At 50.0% G+C, this 20,797-nt stretch overlaps 1 protein-coding gene across 50 annotated transcripts in view; it reads right to left on the bottom strand.

Annotated features, from left to right (window-relative positions):
• Nucleotides 1-1,466: 1,466 nt before the first annotated feature.
• RGS8 (regulator of G protein signaling 8) overlaps nt 1,467-20,797 on the bottom strand; it is a 139,967-nt gene continuing 120,636 nt past the window's right edge. For 36 of the 50 annotated variants that reach the window (XM_084977895.1, XM_021063766.2, XM_084977907.1 and 33 more), the window contains 2 exons: nt 8,002-8,168; nt 1,467-6,527 (listed from right to left, as the gene is read on the bottom strand). In XM_084977895.1, the coding sequence (XP_084834021.1) occupies nt 6,345-6,527; nt 8,002-8,168 (350 nt within the window). In that variant the 3' untranslated portion in view covers nt 1,467-6,344. The remainder of the gene's footprint in view (nt 6,528-8,001; nt 8,169-20,797) is intronic. The other 14 variants (XR_014816447.1, XR_014816455.1, XR_014816459.1 and 11 more) reach the window with 1 other exon arrangement.

The following is a 20,797-nucleotide window of genomic DNA, read 5'->3' on the forward strand; positions in this document are numbered from 1 at the left end:
GGGCCAAGTGAAGGCCCCAGTGCTTCCAATGAGCCGGCTGCAGGTCTCTGAGAGAAAGAGACTGGCACCGGGTCATCCGAGGAGCTGTCCTAGAGGGCGTCCTGGAGGGCAAAACCGACTGCAGCCCCACCCCAAGAGGTGGGGCACCTCCCAGGAAAGAGCAAGCCACCGGCCAGAGGAGAAGGCCTGCTGGGCAGAGCTGGCCGAAGGAAGGACTCCCCAAGGGACAGAGTCTCCCACAAGCCCAGGAAGGACTCACCAGAGTCCTCCCAGGCTTGGAGAGCCGGAGGCCTGTCCCAGGAGGCATGGGCCCCTGGCTCCCTCATCTCACCTCCTTCCCCGTTCTTCTCAGTCTGAGTGGGGTGGAGAAGGGGTGCAGTGTCAGAAAGCCCAAGTGGCAATCGAGGTAGCAAGAAGGAGAAAAGCAAAGCTGCAAAGAGGGGAGCCAACCCCTCCCCTCCCCAGGACCAGCCGCCTCCTGGGGATGGCACCCAGCAAAGCCTGGGATGGGGCAGGGGTATCATTTGCATGGCAAAAGCCTTCTTCTTTTTTTTTTTTTTTTTTTTTTTTTTTGGTCTTTTTAGGGCCACGCCCGCAGCATATGGAGGTTCCCAGGCTAGGAGTCGAATCAGGGCTATGCTGCCGGCCTACACCACAGCCACAGCAATGCCAGATCTGAGCCACACCTGCGACCTACACCACAGCTCACGGCAACGTCAGATCCTTAATCCACTGAGCAAGGCCAGGGATAGAACCCGAATCCTCATAGATGCTAGCTGGGTTCATTAACCACTGAGCCATGATGGGAACCCCAAGGCTTCTTCATTTAACCCAAAGCATTCGCCTTTGAAGAAACATCAGCTTTCCTTTAAAAACAAGAACTTCTCTGGTGCCTTTTAGTTATTTGGGGTTGTTAATATTTTGGGTATCTCTGTCCCATCACCACGCTTAAAAAGGTGCTCCGGCTCGTTCCCCTGCAGTCCCTTCCACGGGACCTGTCAGCAGAGGCTGTGGAGGCCTGGCTGACTCAGACAGGCCTTGCAGGGGCACACCGACTGCATACAGTGAAACACACGCACAAGCGAGATCAGCTGCCTCCGTTTTCAGATCGCTCCAGCTGAACAGCGCTATAAACCCACCCTCAGCCTCTTCTCTCCCCGTGTTTTCAGGCAGTGGGTGGGACTAATAAAAACACCACCTCGGGTTTGTAGAGCACTTTACAGCTTCGAGGCTGCTCTCATCCCCCGAAGCCACTCTCCACCCCCACACTCACCCCCAAGCCATTCCCATCCCGTTTCCACCCACGCTGCTGCTTTTCCGGATGGCCAGCCCCATGCCAGCCTCCGCCAGGGAGAGGCCGCGTGCTCACCCCACCCCCTGCCCCCGCCCGGGAGCCCATGTGTTACGGGGAGCGTTGCCTCGGAAGGAGTCAGCCGGCCAGAAATGTGGGCAGAGAGCAAAGGGCAGCGTGTTCAGGTTCTGTTTATTATGCTCTCCACAGCCTTGTTTATAGTAGGGGTGAGTGGCATTATTCCACTTTGCACGGTAATGAAACAACTCAGTGAGGCTCCATCAGCCAAGCCGTTTCTGTGGCAGATGAGCTGCTACAAAACTGTCGTGTGCGCCGCGCGACTCGGCTAAGGCTGGAGCACACACCAGCCTGGCCACCTTTGCAGGACCTGGCAGAGGGCGAGGAGCAGAGGGGCAGAAAGGAGTAAGACTCACGAAGGATGTGGTTATGGAAAGGACCCGGACCGCACACCTGCGAAGGCCAGTGGCCCCATCCCCCGTCTCTCCGCTTGGTCCCCAGCCTCTCGTGAATCCCAAGAGGTCACAGGGACAGGAAGACATTGCTGGTCTTGGCTTCCTCCTTCGCGATCCCATGCCAAGTGGACCAGGCTCTTCACTGCCAGGGGGGACTTGGCCACCTCTCTTGCTTCTAAAACGGAGGCTGCAGATTTAAAGAGGGCTGATACTTGGCAGATGGAAGGACAGCCTCGGATGGAAAGTCCTAAATTCCTCAGCCTTGTTTGGAGGTGGGCACAGACAGGGTCAGGAGAGTGCTGGGTGCCCTTTGGGATGGGAGAGCATCCTGCCTCTGACTGTGCCGCTCATCCGCTCTCCCCCGGGGTTATGGAGATGCCACAGGAGCTGCGTGTCTTCGCGCCCCCCCCCCCAGTTCTTCCTCTTCAGTCTTCCCCATTCCCAGCCTCCCCCGGCTCTTAGCACAATGAGTTCTTGCCTTTCCCTCACAGTCCAGGACCTGGAGTGCTCAGTTGCCCGGCCCTGCCGAGGACAGGCACCCAAGACCTGCACCCAGAGGCCGGGCCCCACAGCCTGGGCAGAGAGCCGTTTCACAGCTTTGGTTAATCCAGCGCGGCACGTTCTGGGGAGAGCACCAGAGAGTAAAACCAGCCAGGAACTTTCCAGATGCCTGTCCGGCCTGAGACCAAAGAGGGAACGGTGAGGGCTTAGAGCAAAAACCAAAACCCCATGGCGGCCTCGGAAAAGAAAGCCTCAAAGAGCTTGATATTCCAAGGGTAATACCAATTACAATACTCATTTGGAAGTTATTGTGCCACCACTATTATTATGGCCACACACCCTTTACTCACCACCTGACTCCAACCACCGTATCATGGGGCCTCTGGACCCAGCCTGAGCAGAAATGACCAAACACGAGAGCGCATAAAAACAAACAAACAGGTGCAGCCCAGGAGGCCAGCTTGGAGGAGGCGCTGTGAGCAAGACTTGGGAGGAACAGAAAACCCCAAGTACCCCTTCAGTTCTCACCATTGGCATAGCTGCTGCCTGACCATGCCTGGAGCTGGGGCAGAAACAGTTTCTCTCTAAGGAGCCCATCAGAGAGGCCCCAGAGGCAGCCACCCAAGGGTCCAATTCTGGGCTGGTGGATTCTGGGTTATTATGCATGCTGCTGTCTGGGAGTGTTCCAGCCCTCTCGGCCCGCACCGCTCTGTTCACCCTCGGCTGGGTTCCTCCTCACTCCTCGGGCTTCCCAACCTCACCTGCACATTAGAATCACCCCAATGTGCCTTGCACTCCAACCCCAAGCTGTTCTGCGGTGGGACCTGGGCATTTGGGTTTTTTAAACTCCTCAGGTGATTCCAATGAACAGCCGAGGGCGAGAGCCTCCATCTCGGAGCACCGTCTTCAACCATCTTTTATTCAAAGGATGGTCCACAGGCCACTAGGCACCTGGGAACGCATCTAAAAATGCAGACATCTGGGTCACACCCCAGATCTACTGGATCAGCCTCTCTGGGAATTAGCACTTGTAACAGGCTTTCTGGGTGAACCCAGTGAATCGAGCTGAATAACATACGCTGCTCAGGGACCCTTCCTCACCCCAGAGGTGCCATGGCTGTGAATGGTCGTCGCCGACTGTGTTCTAGTTGGTTCGCCGAGAGCAACAGAAAACCCACACCAGCCCCACACAGGTTAACATTCCCACGGGCCCCAACGGCCACTCTGGGATGGAGAGCAGTCCTAAAAGTCACAGCTCTGCCCGGCCGAGGGCCCGGACTTGCTGTGGGCCTTCAAAGGCCCAGGCTCAGGGCAAGCCTCCAGCCCAGAAGGCAGTGCACAGCACGAGCCCGGGGTGAGGAGCCAAGGAAGACGCCAACGGGGAGAAGCAGCCCCTGGGGGTGCCCCCCTAACGCGGCAGAGCAGGAATTGCGGAGAGGGGGCGGGGGAGAGGGCAGGCCTGGGAGAGGCGGAGGTCAGGGATGAGGTATGCGTGGCTATTGCTCTAGATGTTGTAAACATTTCTCCTTGTTTCATCACAGACCAAAATTGGGGCTGGCATATGACCAAAGTGCCTAAAGGAGCATCAGAGTGGAGAGCTCTGTGCCTTTTGTGGGAAGCAGGACATAAAGGGTGTGAAGAAAGCTCCACCCATGGGAAGATCACACCAGTCTAGTGCTCGTAATTGTCACACACACACACACACACACACACACACACACACACACACAAGTACCACAAACATAGCTATCGGGTTCTTCTACACACGTTACGTTCCCCCCCACTTACCATCACTTAGCGGCAAATTTCGGGCTCCCCAAGCCTGGTCCTTCATGAGCCCCCACCGAGGGAGGGAGTTACCAGGCGCCGTGACACCGCCCTCTGCAGCCTTCGAGCCACTACAGTTGGCAAGAACTCGGGCCTCAAATGAGGCCACCACCCAACGCTCCTGTTCAGACTCTTCTCCTGGGGCAGTGGCAGGGGCGACAAGGCTGCTCTTAGAATGTTTCGTGTTTCCCTAACTCTGGACTGTTCCAATGGATATGCACCTCGTGTTCGACAGCAGAGTTGGCAGCAGATGCACGTTTCGTGTGTAAACAACGTTTAAAATACCCTGTTTGAGACTCTGATCGTTAAATTAATTCTGGCAGCTTAAGCTAAGGATGGATTTTCACCCGTGGGGACAGGGGACTCCTACCTGATCTAACCAGGAACACCCGAATGAGGCTGCGGAGCTCTCGAATGTGGCGTTCCACAGGTCCCTTCAGGAGGCCTGCGTTCTCGCTTCTCGATGGTTCGTGCAGACCCACCAACCCTCGCTCGCAGATACGCACAGATATACGGCAGGGCGGGGGACCCTAACAGCCAGTGGGACTCAAGAGCCTTCTTGGCCTTGTCTAGCGGGGGCCAAGGAAGGAAGAGATTCAGGAAGTTACTGGATCGGGATGCACACTGGAACTCTGGTGTATCGAAAAGGGCCCCAACCCCCACTCGACGGGAGGAAAGGATTCAGGCCAGGTCTCAGTTCCCTGCACTCCAGCACGGATGCCTCAGCTGGTGCTCGTTGCTTTCGTCAAGCTGAAGGTTTGCGAGCTCTGCCGTGAATCCAAATCCAGCGGCTGTGAATCACGCCAATGGTACCTCCAGCACGTTCTCCGTGATTCAGTCCACCTGGAGTCCAGCCTCCTCGTCTGCTTTCTGGCCCCTCTGCTGAGGTTTCATCTTCTCAGCACTGCAGTCTTGGGCCAAAGCGAGCTTTTGCCTGGGCAGCTGGAATAGGTTTCCTGCATCTCGCTCATCCTCCAAAGGAGATTTTCCCGACGTATTTCTAAGAGCGGCGCCAGGGCACCACGAAGCCATTTTAGGAAGGTTCTCCACACCCAGAGGTTCACAGTGATCTTAGCCTCACCTCCTGTTCCATGTTCAGTTCCCCAAAGTCAGCGATCAAGACGGAAGCTGCTGATCGGCCAAGACGGCCCTCGAGCGAGGGACCTTTCCTAGAAAGCATGCTCCCAGGCAGCAAGCAGGAAAGAGAGGTACGGCCTAAGTCCCCATTCTCCCCCATCATAATTACATGACCTGCATGGAAGGGGGAAGAGGGAGAGACAGGGAAAGTACTAGGCACCGTGAGAGCTGTCCGTGCTGCGGGAATTCACCTGCCTTTACCAAGCTGTCCATTAGTCTAAGAGATCAGTGAAGCATGATGCCACAGGAGGGTGAGGGCATTAAGCAAGAGAGAGGTTACACAGTGCCCCACTGCACAAAAGTCCACTGGGGCTACATCCCCGGCTCATTCAACTTCTGGAAAACTTCTTGGTAGAATGGAGGAAGATTTGCAAGCTGAATCTTTCTTAACAGCAGCTCCACATCAGAAGTCATTGAGGGACATCTCGCAAGATGCTTTCTGGAGATGCAAGAGGATGGGAGTCTTGTAAATTTCCTAGGCTGAGACGGGCAGGGAGCCCAGCTTTACACACTCGTCCTACGGAAATGGAAGAAACAGCCAACTCCATGGAGCGTGCCCCTTCCCTCAGAGGCCACCTGTCAGCAACAACGCTAACAACCTGGATTCCACCGAGACCTCTCTCCTAAACTGTGAGGCCCAGCGCCCAGGACTGGCCATTCCACTGTGACAGCAAATCACAAGAGTGGGCCGGCGTCTTCTAGCTCTTTCTCACAGGGCGACAGGACACGTTAGAGAGTCGGGAATCCTAACTGAGGAGGGTGTGGACGTGGTGGAAACTGCATTTGCACTATTTACAGAGTAGCCCAGCAGAGCAAATGTGCCTTCTCAGGGGCAGTGACCCAAGGCAGGATGGAGGGCAAGCTGCCGACCTGAGAAGGGTGACGGTGACAAGGTGCTACCACTAACCAAGACACAAACGTGGGTAAATGGAATAGAGTCCGAGCTCTGGTGGCTGAATCATACTCTGGAATGGCCCTTCATCCCTTCCTCACTCCCAGCCTCCCAACCGCAATGCCACTGCTTTTGAATACCTATGACATTTCACATTAGAATATGGTCTTGGCAGCAAGGGGAGGGGAAAGCCGGTGAATCTCCAAGAGTCCCCATCTGAGGTCTAACTCAGCCTCCTCTGGCTCTGGGACAGCAAATCTAAGTACATTTTAGACCTCAGGAACCGGGGGTAAGAGTCTTTCTCCATGAGACTGTGTACTTTTCCCTGGGCTTGGTCAAAGCACGTCAGGGACGGCTCTTGCATGTTCTTCCTTGTGGCTTCTCGGGTCTGGAAGTCTATGTTTACCTGGAGACACAAACAGACAGCATAGTCACAGGCCCTCGAGGGCCAAGCCACCTGGCAGCTGGTCCTACAGCATAATTATTAATGATAGCATCTTAAATACGCAGGGTTATTCAGGCTTTTCAAACTGCTTTCTTGAAGGTCACCCATCCCTTTCGATCCCAGGAGGAGCCTCGTGAGGTTTGAAGACCAGATACTCTTTGCCGAATTTAAAAGTAAGGATACTGAAGACAGAGATATGAAAAAGCTGGTCTAAGACACCATGGGAAATACCTAGGGCAAAATCCCAAAGTCCTCAACTCCTAATCCAGAGGTCTTCACCACTGTCAGGTAAAGAGTTAATCTGGAGACAAGCATTAATGCGGGGTCCCTAAGGCAAGTTTGACCTTTCCTTCTTCCTCAGTCACTAAGGAAACATGCCCCAAGGAGAAAGATGATGTTTAGAATGTGCATCTCTGTCCAGCCAGCATTAACAGGAGCCCAGAGCATTCTGGCCACTGGCCAAAGCCCTCCTCTATCCCAAGTCAAAGCAGAATCGAAGAGGTCTAGGTATGTAATGCATCACAACGCATAGACAGCAGATATTTTTCTTCTATAAAACCTTCCCGGGAAGTTCCTGTCCTATTAACGAATCCGACTAGGAACCATGAGGTTGCGGGTTCGATCCCTGGCCTTGCTCAGGGGGTTAAGGATCTAGCGTTGCCATGAGTTGTGGTGTAGGTCACAGATGTGGCTTGGATCCTGCATTGCTGTGGTGTAGGCCGGTGGCTACAGCTCCAATTCAACCCCTGGCCTGGGAACCTCCATGTGCAGTGGGAGCGGCCCTAGAAAAGGCAAAAAAAGACAAAAAAAAAAAAAAAAAAAACCTTCCTGGGTAAAACTCTGTTTTATAACTCAGAATAGCAGTACCTAGAAAGTCATATTATTATATAAGTGGTTATAATAAATTATCACAAAATAATACAAATAACTGTAATAACTCCTTAATAAACATGACCAATATTGAATAGGTGTTTGATCCCTAATACTCAGAGTAGTCTTAAAAGGTAGGTAATATTGTACCCTTTTACATCAGGGTAAATGTGACTCAGAGAGACTAGGTAACTTGACAAAGGTCACACAGCAAGCAAGTGGTAAAAATGACAGTGGAATAAGATTCCAAAGTACATGCTCATTCCATCAAGCTGTGCTACCTTCTACCAGGAAAACCAACATGGATGCAGCATCATCTATCTTGCAGAATCCCTAGAGAAACATAGTTCCTGCTGGTATATGTTTAACAGACAGACAGCTAAGATACTCCTGATAGAGCCCCTTTTTATAGAATCCCTGGGCTTAAAAGTGATCCCTCTTTCATCAGGAGCCATCAGAGCAGGGAGGTGCCGTTCAGAAGAAAGTCCCCATCAAACCTGGCTCTAACCCCCCAAGGAGCGGGAGCCAAGGACAGAGGTCTGACCAGACAGCCCCACCAACACACCTCCCTCGGAGCCTGCACATCCACGAACTCCTCAAAGATCCTATGGGCCTTGGAGACCAGCTTTGCAGTTGATCTGGTCTTCTTGAACTCCTCACAGGCCAGCCAGAACTCCAGGTTCTCCTCGCTGAACTCCGTCTTCAAGAAGGCGCGGAAGGCAGCCACCCCATCTGTGGATATGGAGGGAAGGGGAAAGGAAGAGAAACCGGAAGAGGCTTAAGATCAAGAATTGCAGAAGAAAGAAAGAAAGGCAGTCATACTGGGAGAGAGGCCCTGACCGTCCAGCCCCGACTGCTCTTCCTCCACCTTCTCTTAAAGACTCTATTCTTTGAAACACACAGGTACCCACAGAAGCAAGTCATGCTTTTCCTTCAAGAATGACATTGATATCAGGAAGAAATGTTTTGTTTTTAATTAGAACTTTTATTTTATTTTATTTTTTAAATTGTTATTTCCCCAATACAATTCTTTTTCCTACTGTACAGCATGGTGACCCAGTCACACATACATGTATACATTCTATTTTCTCCCATTATCAGGCTCCATCATAAGCGACTAGACCTAGTTCCCAGTGCCACACAGCAGGATCTCACTGCTAATCCATTCCAAAGGCAAGAGTTTGCATCTATGAACCCCAAGCTCCCCATCCACCCAGGAAGAAATGTTCAGGAAGCCATTGTATCAATGACTATGAGAGGGCCTGGTCCCTTCTGATCAGCCCTCAGTGGTCACTACCTGTCCCCTAATGAAGAGTTGGCTGTCCCCTGGATCCATGGTGACTCTGTGTTTCTAATTAGGCCAAAGTAATACATGCAATCCATTCCCTGCCCCAATCCAAGCCACCCAACCTGGAAAAACAATCTGTCACAAGACAACGGGTGGCAGGCAGGGGTAATATGCGAATGCCTCAGGGAAAATCCTTCGCCATCAGCAAAAAAATGTCTGAAAGTAAACACTCCACTGAAATGCAGTCAGTAAAGCCATCCTGTTACATGGAAGGGGCTCCCAGTCTCTTTGAAAAAACTTTTGAGGCCCTGTATTTTAATAACTTATGCCATGGATCCTTTATTTGAAAAGACCTTGCCTTTGATCAAAAAGATCAAATTATACACTTTAATTAAGATTAATTACAATTTTTCTACCATATGATTGAACGATTAACATAGCCTTTCATTTTTCTTAATCAAGGTCGTGCATGTTGCCAAACAGAACTTCCAATCAGAGTAAGATGAGAGGGGTTAGCCACAGATTTAGAAAAGGGAAGCAACATTCACTGATAGCCTCCACATTCAGCTGATGTTTTTATTTTAAAATATTTCTTTTTAATTATTCTTAACCCTTCAGGCACGCTCCTCGATTCAAATGAGAGCTATAGCTTTCTACCCACTGTCCTCAGAGGAAGGGCAGGTACAGCCTAAAATGAAGGAATAATTGCCTTGGTTAAAAATGACTCTGGCTAGAATGTTTTACTTCTTTTTGGAAATTTACTAGAAGGACAACTTGTTAACAGTTCATGATTCTGGGTGACGGGATCCCTTGAGCGTCCCCATGTGTCAGGACGGTGCGCCACTCAGCAGCATTTTATGGATTAGTGGCGCCATGTGGTTTGACGTATTTAAATGTTTGCCTTTACTTTTCTGAAACATTTTTATTTCTTAATTAAAAAGTCATCGTGGTTAGAATAGACCTTCTAATGCCTATACTGGAACCATCGTCATAAAAGCTAAGACTTAATTGTAAGAGCCAGGAACTTGAGAGAAAAGGGTGTTGATGAAACTCCCAGAGTTTTCTGGTGGCTCAGCAGGTTAAGATTCTGGCATCGTTGGAGTTCCTGTCATGCCTCAGCCGTAACGAATCTGACTAGCATCCATAAGGATGCAGGTTCAATCCCTGGCCTCACTCAGTGGGTTAGGCACCCAGCATTGCTGTGAGCTATGGTGTAGGTAGCAGACATGGCTTGGATCCCGTGTTGCTGTGGCTGTAGTGTAGGCTGGGGACTACAGCTCTGATTCAACCCATAGGCTGAGAATTTCCATATGCTAAAAGACCAAAAAAAAAAAAAAAACAAAAAACTCCCAAATCCCAAAGAAATCTAAGTTTGGAGGCCTGAGCTTAAAGTACTTCACAAAACTAAGAGTGGTCAGGAGAGAGCAGAATATGAGATAAGGCTGATTCCCATCAGGCAGGATGGAAAAAGAGGGACATAGTTAGATTAAAAAAAGGTCTGCTCAGGGCCCTACTCACCCTCATTTCTGCATGGTGTTCAAAACCTTAACAGGAGGGAATGGAAATTTAAGATAAATTGAGAATCAAAGTGAGCGTGAAACAGTGGCATGGCCATGATTAGGCAGAGAGATGGTCTGAGAATGGCTCATTCGATTCAATAATTTTTTAAAAACTACTCACGTACAAAGCACTGTTCAAAGTCTTGGGATACATCAGAGAAGAAGATCCCTATCTGTAAAATCCCCCGTGGATGCCCCTCTTTCTGCCACATCTTGTCTCCTCTAAGCTCTCACAGAGGAGGCCCAGAAGTTTCCCCAAGCTCCAAAAGCATGGGGATTGGAGAGCTAGCAGGCCTGCCAGGGGTTGGCCACTGTGGCAGAGGCTCCGGGTGGAGGTGGAGCGAAAAACCCTCTGAAGCTGCGGAAGCGTCTGAGGACACTCAGGGCCCGGGGGAGCCAGAGTGTAAGACCCGGGGCTGCTTCAGCAAAATGGCCTCGGAGCGTGCCCAGTCCTCACGTGACAAGAGCCAGGAACACTGTCGGTAGACACAGGGAGGACACGGGCCAGAGGCCCTCCCCTGCTGCTTTTCCACTGCAGTATGAGCAGGAAAAGGTCGGGGCGGGGGGGGGGGCCTAAAACACTGTGCATTTATCTAAGGGAGCAAATGTGAAGTGACTTGGAAGAGGCCATTGATTTTAAACCAGAAGAGACTAAATTCCCTGCCTTGGAAAGTTTAAGTTGGTTGTTGGTGTTAGATTTTGCTTTGCTTTTCAGCAAGCAAAGAGGGGGGCTTGGCAACTAGTGTCCATGAGGATGTGGGTTTGATTCCTGGCCTCACTCAGTGGGTTAAGGATCTGGTGTTGCCATGAGCTGTGGTGTAGGTCACAGATGTGGCTCGGATCCTGAGTTGCTGTGGTGTGGTGTGGTGTAGGCCCGCAGCTGTCACTCTGATTCGACCCCTAGCCTGGGAACTTCAATATGCTGTGGGTGTAGCCCTAAAAAGGCAAAATTTAAAAAAAAAGGGGGGGGAGCTTGAGAGCAAGCTGAATCTAATTACAGATCAAGGAAAGTATCTCTTTGTTTTCCTCGACGGTATTGGTGAGGCTCGCTCTGCTAAGGAAACTGTCTGGCCTGGCACTACCCAAGGTACAGACATTATCTCCCTGCATCAAATCTCAGCTTTGCTGGGTCTTTGTGTGACTTAAAGGAGATGACATTTGCAAAGTGTTCTCGGGAATGTTGTTTTACTTCATCCCCCCCCCCACTTTTTTTTTTCATTTTTGGCTGCCTCATGGCATGTGGCATTCCTGGGCCAGGGATCAGATCGGAGCCACAGTTGCAACCTACACTGCATCTGTGGCAATGCCAGATCTTAAATCCACTGTGCCGGGCTGGGGACTGACCCTGCAACCCAGTGCTCCAGAGATGCCACTGATCCCCTTGCATAAGAGCAGAAACACCACTTCCTGCCATTTTATAGATAAAGAAACGGATGCTTAGAGAAGTGGCTTGACTGAACTCACACAAATGATAATAAGCAGCATTAAAAAATATAAGATAGGCTACCTACCAGTCCTACACCACAATAATGCCATCTCCACTCATTCATCCACTCTTTCTTTCCAAGTAAAGTATAGTTGGTTTACAATGTTGTGCCAATTTCTGCTGTCCAGCAGAGTGACTCAGTTATACACATTTATGCATGCTTTTATATATTCTTTACCATCATGGTCTAGCCCAGGAGATCGGATCTAGCTCCCAGGGCTATACATCGGGCCTGGTTATTTATCCATCATTCACTCTTTTGCCCATTGTGTGATCCAGGCATTCTGCTGGGTTCCTGGGCACAAAACACAGATACAAGTTCTCGCAGAACCTACAGTAAAAGAGCAATGTGAGCCAAGATAACGCAATTATGAGAATTATGGTGTAGATGATAAGGGATATAATAGGAACGCATGGGTGGCTGTGAAAGCATCCAGGAGGGGCACCTAAGTTGGACCTGAGGCGGTGAGGGAAGTCTTGCAGGAAGAAGAAGCCTCTAGGCAGAGATGTGATGCTGAGGAGAAGAAGGAAGGGGCAGAAGGAGAAGAGACCTGTAGGAAGGCAGAAGCCCACTGGCGGACGCCCACCATTAAGAAAGGTTATTTGAGCAACCAGAAGTCATTTAGTAAGACTCGTGTTTAATAATAAGAACAATAATGCTAAAATTACTGAGCCTGCTTATAAGATAGATGTATACCAAGAGGCCAGTGAAAGAGGCAGAGAGAGAAGGATGACAGAGCACGCCAAAAGGCCAGGGAAGCGGACATTTCAGGGAAGAAGCGGTCACTGCGTCCAGTGCTACCCTGAGGTCAAGCTGGATACAGTCTGAGAAGCAGTGATCATTAGACTCAGCGGCCAGATCCAGCAACCACGGGCAGGAACGGTGTTCGTGGTGTGATGAGAGATTTGGCCATAGTGTGGGAAGTCCCAGAGGTGACTGAGAGGGCAGGAAACAGTCCATTCAGGTGTCTCTTGCAAGAAGGGGAGGAGGGAGATTAGAGAGCAAAGCTGGAGGGAAACAGAGAGTCAGGAAAGGGGTATGTGTGGGTGTGTGGATGGGTGTGAAGGGGATTTTATAAGATGCCCTCGGCTATGCTTAAATGTTGATCTGGCCAGAAAAGACTTGATGAACAAGAGAAGTTGAAGTTAACGGAAAGAGTTTCATAAAATGCTGCCTCCAGGCCGGGAGAAGAACTAAGCCTGAGAACAGCGCTCGGATGGAGAGAAAGAGGAAAAGCCTGCTTGTGGATGCAGGGAAGGTTCCAGTTCAGGCGCCAGAAATCTAATACTACCTGGAGAAAGCGGTGGGAACTAGACATGAGAGGGTTTTGTTTTTATGTATTTCTTTAGGATTTGGGGCAGAGAGTTTTATTTATTTACTATCTGCAATGCTTTTTGCTGGAGATTTTGCCAACACCAGCTCAATGTATTTTCACAGCAGTGCTGATCCATAGATTGCACAAGTGATCCACTCTCATTTTCCACAGGAAGAAACAGAAACTTAAGGACGTGAGATGAATTTTCCAGTCACACAGCTGGCAAGAAGAGCCCAGTTTCCCTACCAGCTGTGTGACTCCGACGCAAGATCTTTCCAGATGTGTTTGCAGGCAGAAGGGAAAAGGGCAAGAGAAGAGAGCAATGAAAGTGGCCAAAGAACAGTACCTGGTAAAGGCAAATCCTAGAGGAGAGAGATCAAGAAGAAGTGGAAGAGGCGTTCCCGTTGTGGCTCAGCTGTAACAAACCTGACTGGTATCCAAGAGGATGTGGGTTTGATCCCTGGCCTTGCTCAGTGGGTTAAGGATCCGGTGTTGCCCTGAGCTGTGGTGTGGGTCACAGGCGCAGCTCAGATCCCGCATGGCTGTGGCTATGCCATAGGCTGGCAGCTGCGGCTCCAATTTGACCTCTAGCCTGGGAACTTCCATGTGCTTTGGTTCAGCCACAAAAAGGAAAAAAAAAAAAAAAAGGAAGTAGAAGAATCTGACCTACTTATAGTCAAAAGTAGAGAAAGAGATGGAGATGGATGGAGACGGAGAGCAATGGGCAGGGAAGGGACATACTGGAGATGCACCAAGTTCAACAGCCTTGAACTTCTTCATTAATTTGGGGTGACCGTCCTGCAGGTGGTCTTCCTCCACGTGCCAGATTTGGGAAATAGGGTAGAAACAAATCAGGTAACGTCACCCGCTCGCAGACCTCGCAAGCTAGCCTAGTGTAACAGACACGAAGTGGTCATTTAAAATTATTCATTGAATCATTACAAATGCAGTAGGTGCTGCGGTGGGGACACCTAAGAGAATGGAAAGAGTTTGGAACAGCTCCTTTGGGAGCTGCATTAGGAAACTGGTAGGAAACAGGCAAAGCATTGAGTTTTAGGATGTGCCCATCACTCAGACAGGAACCCTAGCGCCAGGCTGGAGAATGGAACCTGGAGAACAGGAAGGAACCAACAGTTGGGACATTAAAAAAAAAAAAAAAAAAAGAAGAGGCTAAACAGAAGATTAAAATAAAAGTTTAAGTTAGAGAAAGAATTTTTCTTTTTTTTTTTTTTTTTTAGGGCCGTACCCGCGGCATATGGAGGTTCCCAGGCTAGAGCTCAAATTGGAGCTGTAGCCACCAACCTATGCCACAGCCTCAGCAATGCCAAATTTGAGCCACATCTTCAACTTATACCACAGCTCACGGCAACGTCAGGTCCTTAACCCCCTGAGCAAGGCCAGGGATGGAACCTGTGTCCTCATGGATGCTAGTCAGGTTCCTTAACCACTGAGCCCCGACGGGAACTCCAGAGAACGAATTTTAAAAATAACCACTACAGATATGTACTCACTCGGGGGCACGTACAGCATCAAATGCTTTGTAAATCTCCTGGCATGTCTCCTCACAGCAAATCTACGACATGGGTCCTGACAGTTTCACTATTTCACAGTAGAGGAAGATGAAGCTTAAGTTAAATAACTTGCCGAAGGTCATACAGTCAGCAAGGGGCAAGGATGCCAAACTGCGGAGCCAGCTTTCTTCTGTGAGACCGTGGTCCAGTCTCGATGGTGGAGCCCAAGGGGTGGCTGTGCCCAAGAGGGCTGAACTGCTGGGGAGGGAGTTTCATCGCAGCATGAGAGAGGGGGGCCTCGGGCAGCACCACGCAGGTGACGATGTTTCCAGGAGTGATGACAGCGGGTGAGGGTGGGGAGACAATGAAGTCACCGAGGGAGGCAGGGGAGTATCCAGGAGTAGAACATAGGGACGAGAATGGGCTTGGGCAGCAGACTCCAACTGAATGACCCTGAAAGCACCCCAGAGTGACTCAGTAGGGATGAGGCTCTGGAGGGAAATGGGGGGCGAGCGCATATTCAGATGCCGTGGAGGCAGCCGACACCACCTGGGGTGGGGGCATCACCGTCTCAGCCTGGAGCACCTGTTCTGATCAGAGGCAGGTCCACAATGAGCACATTCAGCCTCACGGAGCCACAGCATCCTCATCTGTAAAGGGAGGGTGGTGGACCTGATGAACTCTCCCAGGTGGGGTCAGCACTCTGCTCTGTGCCCCCGACACAACTTCCACTGGCCCGCCTCACACACAGCTCTCAGCCGATGGTTTTCCATCTTCCTTGTAATCACTACCGTCATACAGCGAGGACTTATTCCAGGCCGAATTCTATGCTCCAGAGGATCTGGAGTCAGTCAGCCTGGGTTTGCATCCTGTGTGACCGCCCCCCAATATGCCTTAACATCTCAAAACCCCAGTCTTCTCATCTTGGAGAGTTGAAGTGAAATGCCTGTGATCACTGGGCCAGTAAGGGGTGGAAGATGGATTTCTACACACATCTACGCAACTTCAGAGCCCGCTCTGCCTGTCTCTCCTCTGGCGACCACTGGCAGGCCCCGCATCACCACTTCTTCCAAAGGAGGGATGGACAATAACCCCAAGTTAGACAGTGTGCTGGAAGGACGCTACAGCTGGGCAAATGCACTGTTTGGCTCACAGGACTATCTATAGCTTCTCCGACAGGACGACACCTGCCATCACCTCCTCTGTGGTGACAGCAGAGGCCACTAGGTACCGACCGCCCATAACCCGGACTATGTCTAAACTCTCTTCTTTCCCACATCGCTGACACCCACCCTAAGTGACCCTCCTGAGATGCAGGGGCGCCTCGCAGGGACACGCCCCCTCCCTGGCCTCGGGACACTGTCAAAAAGCGAGGCTGAATGCCTTGCAAGGTGCATCCTCTTTCAGGCCCCCAAATGTGTTTGCCCACATTTCCAGGACAGGCTCCAGAGGGAGTGGGAGGGAACCACAGCAAAATATGGCCCCTGGAATGTGCTGGATTTGGAGGGAAGAGCTTGAGGAGAGATGGGGAAGGAGAGGAGAAAGGCTTGGGAGGGTCTGCACCTGAGAAGCAGCATTGTGGCAAAGATGCCCCGCAGAGCTCACAGAGCCCTGCACACTCCGTGGGGACCACAGCCCTTCGGCTCTGCGTGCCCTCCCCTCCCTGTCCCAGCCTCTCCCCATCCTTTCATATTCCCAGGGCCAGCTCTGAGCAACGCAAAGTGAGGGGGTCACCCTGCAAAGAGAAACTGGACCCTGAAACAATGCAAGTTAAATGGAGGGAAGCTCCCTCCCCTGGCCCGTGGCTGCAGAAGCCCCTCCCCATCCTCAGAGCAGATGGCCAAAGGGGGCTTCTGTGGACAGACTGCTTGTCCCCTACCTGGCCCACCATTCCTGCTCATGTGACCTAGCAAAGGAACTATATGGGACTAGAGCCAGCGGGATTTCTTTTCTTTTTTGTCATTTTAGGGCCACAAGTGCGGCCACAGCCACAGCAACACTGGATCCTTAACCCACTGATTGAGGCCAGGGATCGAACCCGCAACCTCATGGTTCCTAGTCAGATTCGTTTCCGCTGCGCCATGATGGGAACTCCAGGATTTCTTCCCCCCCACCCCACCCCCACCCCCGTCTGCCTCCTTTCCTCCCCCTTACATCATCTCCCCCCTCCTCCCAGCAAGCCTTTTGTCCAGTCCTCTCCCTGACTCCCCAGCATCTCTGTCTTTCTCCCTTTTCTTCCGTCCTCTGTCCCTTTTCGCTCCCCCTTCCATCCTTCTCCTCCTCTCCACCAGGACCCTCTCCTTCTCTTTGGCTTGTCCATGAAACTGCTGTTGGTCAAAATGCAGGATGTGCTTCATCTCTGAAAGGCTCATCAGCATCTCCTGGCATTTCTCAGAGGGACCTGCTTTGTTAGCTGTGCTTCCCCTGCCTGGGCCCCTGCACACCACCCACTCCTCCTCACCCCCTCCCCCACCCATGCATCCCAGACCTTGTTCCTCCTCGACACCCCAAGAAACCAGAGTCCCCTCGCCACCATTCCTGTACATTCCAGGCGATTGGAAAGAGTTGCCTGGAACTGGTCAGACTTCTCTCTGACCCCTGAAATTATGCTGCCAGGGATTGTGTCCTGGCTCTGTGCGACCCTGAGTAAGATGCTTAACCTCTCTGTGCCTCAATTTGTTCCTATGTGAAATGCAGATGCTAAGAGCACCTGCGCCTGGGATGCCTCTGAGGTGAGTCGGTACATGTAAAGAGCATACAGAGCCTGACACCAAGACAGCGGTTTGCTCCACAGCTGTTTGTGACCATTACTCTGTACTTTGCTGCCTTAAGGAATCAGAACATAACATGCCTAATATCAAAAATGACCCTAATAACTTAAAGATGATGGATGAGAAACAGTTCAGGAAAATGACAGAGAAATAGGAGGATGTGCCTTCTTTTTTCTTTTTTTCTTGCCACAGCATGCAGAAGTTCCCAGACCAGGGATCAAACCCTCACTACAGCAGTGGCCCGGAGCCACAGCAGTGACAATGCCAGATCCTTAACCAGCAGACCACCAGGGAACTCTATGCCTTTTTTTTCCCCCCATTTTATTTTCATTTCACTGTAGACCCTCTAAGAAGTCAAGGCTCTAAGAACATGAGACATGTTTGAGATTAGTGTCTATCGAGTCACAGGAAAGGAAAGGCTTGTGTCCAAGATTCCTGGAACACTGGGCGGAATGCTGGCGTCCTCCCGAGCAAGCCCGGCATCTCCAAGAACATGCCTGTGGCCGCAAACGCTGCCTGCCGGCTGCCGGCATCCTCCCTCTAGTTCTTTGATGCAGGGTGCTTACATAAGAAAAGAAACTGGGTCACTATGAATGAGCAGTGCAGCTGGTGCAGCAGGGAGGGTGGCTTAGGTAACAGTTCAAGGTCCAGAAGCCCTGATTTAGCTGGCATTGCGGGTGGGCTTGAGCCCAACTCAGTTCCCAGGCTTGGAAAAATACAACATCACAAGAACGATTTTTTTTTTTTTTTGAGTTTTCTGTTTGCTAAAGTGTAGTCCCAAAGACCAGAGTCCTCTTGCATTCCTGATCAATTGGAAAAAAAAATAAGCTGGTGAAGGGGTCCAAGGTCAGACAGAAAAGAGGAGAGCAAAATACATTTCGAAAATCCAGGATACATACACTATTGGCAAAGTCAAAACCTCTTTGATTCAGCACCAAGTTCACTAATTTGAAATCTGTGATGAGAACAGCACCAGGATCAAAGCCTTTCTGGTATGTTATCTACAAAATGAAGGTTTTTAAGCAAATAACTGGGGATAAAAAGATTTAGGTAGGAAGATTATTTAGAGAACAAACTATTTCCGGTTACTGACATTTATTGGCAAGTAATTAGTATGCTAATTGTACTTCATTCTTGTGATTAATGTAATTTTCTTCAATGATCTCCACTTTGTGAGTGTCTACACAGCAAGATGATAGATTATGATCGTAGTTAAGACTTGGTTGTTAGTGTTTGCGTCAGAAAGGATATGGGCAAGCCTATGATCAAGCCCTACACTGGATATAGAGAAATGCTGAGACCCTGAGGTTGCATGGTTTCTTATTCCTAGAACACAGTCCCAGAGGACGAGGGAGAGCCTGGGGCCTAAAACTTCCCATATTCCCTCTTATTTTTCCAAGCAGAAACGGAGTCAAATACCAGAAACAATATGAAAAAATATGGTAGAGCTTATATCTGCAACCATTATAGGAAATTGGCAAGGTCTTCTTTATTAAAGGGGTAACAAAGGACATGTGCCACCAATAGGGTGAAAGGTGACCATTCACAAATGACTCCTTTAAAACCAGAGAAGTATTATAAGATCCCACGTGGAGTGCCCACTGTGGAGTAGTGCGTTAAGGATCCCGAGTTACGGCTGTGGTGTAGGTCATAGCTGCAGCTTGGATTTGATCCCTGGCTCAGGAACTTCCATATGCCACAGACGCAGCCAAAAAAGAAAAAAAAAATCCCCTAGACACCAGTCCACAGCCATAATTTCAAAAATTAAGTGTTTAGGAATGTGTGTCTAGTCAGTGTGATGTAACAATACTGCAGGGACTTTCAAAGAAGGAACATACCAGATTCCCCTACTGGGCTTCTAAAAATACATCCCCAGCAGATTCTCTCACAAGCATCGGGGGTACATTGGGACAGATGAGGAAGGGATGCCAAAACCTCATTTGGCCAAGAGGGTGAGATGTTAAGCTGGTGATGCTAACATGATGTCTACCCTACCCCCAGGGTTCAGCCTCAAGCTGCCTATGGGAGCAAGGAGCTGACACCATCCCTGTCACATCGCAGTCATGAAATACATGTCTTCTCAATGAATGTAATGTTGGGTTATAACGAAAATAATAAGAATGTCATCCTTTATGGAGTTCCCCCCTCCCATGTACAAGTCACCATGCTTAGCATTTCACAACCATAATCACATTAAATTCTCACAACAGCTCTACAAGGCATGTCTACAGATGAGGAAGATGGGGTTTATAGAGGCAACACAATTAACCAAAGGTCATAGGTGGTAAGCAACAGAATGGGTGTCCAGTTGTTTTCATTCAAACCTTTTTCCACAAGCTTTTAATAGCTGTCTTCTATATTCCAGGCACGCCTTATATAAGGCTAAGTGCTCCCACATTCCTGGGTGCAAGTAAAAATTTCAGCCATCTACAGAGGATGGCAAGAAGGAAGAGACGTTTCTTCTTCATCCATCTCTAGCTGGAATATCTCTTTCTAACCCTCAGCCTCACTTTATCCAGAAAGCACACCTGCCATATTTGCTTATTTACGGCGAACACCCTCCACCATGGCTGCTGCATAAGTGGACTCAGTGACACGCGGACAATGTCCCACTAAAGGGATGCATTGCTCCAGGTTCATGGTTTCCCTTACTTCTGCTTTTATTTTTGCTTTTTAGGGCCACACCCACAGCATATAGAGGTTCCCAGGCTAGGGGTTGAATCGCAGCTGTAGTCACCAGCCCACGCCATGGCCACAGCAGCACGGGATCCTAGCCGCGTCTGTGAGCTACAGCACAGCTCACAGCAATGCCAGATCCTTAACCCACAGAGAGAAGCCAGGAATCGAACCTGCAAACCTCACAGTTACTAGTCGGATTCATTTCTACTGCACCACAATGAGAACTCCTACTTCTGCTTTTAGAGCTGCTTTTAGAGTTTCTCAAGCTCCAGGGGGCATTAACATTATTGAGGGGCTCAAGAAAAACAGACTGCTCGCCCCCACCCCCCAGAGATTCTGATTCAGTGGGTAGAAGACAGGACCCCAAAGTTTCATTTCACACAAGCTCCCATCAGTTGCTGGTGTTGTCTTCCTGGGATCCCACTTTGAGTAACACTGTTCCAGAACCTTTGGGCTTGGGGAGGGATGTGGGAGGGCTGAATAACCAATGGAAATTTGGTTATTAAAATGTACATTCTAGAGCTAAAGACCATTTGGATGAACAAGCAAGGCATTTCATGAGCTGATAATTTTTGTGTCTGTTTGTTTGTAGTGTTCTGCCTGGTTGCTGTGTAACCAGGTCATGTCATTCTATTTTTCTGTATCTCAATTATTATTCCAAAGGGGCTCATTTTTAAAAATATAAAGCTTCTTTACGGGTCTCCTTTGCTCAGAGAGGAACGCTACCTCTGCAGATGTAAAAGCTTTCAAT

This window comes from Sus scrofa, chromosome 9, assembly GCF_054392235.1.
Source record: "Sus scrofa isolate SSC_HxYL_T2T_F1_AM1 chromosome 9, Sscrofa_HxYL_maternal_Yorkshire_Landrace_v2.0, whole genome shotgun sequence".
Taxonomy (NCBI): Eukaryota; Metazoa; Chordata; class Mammalia; order Artiodactyla; family Suidae; genus Sus; species Sus scrofa.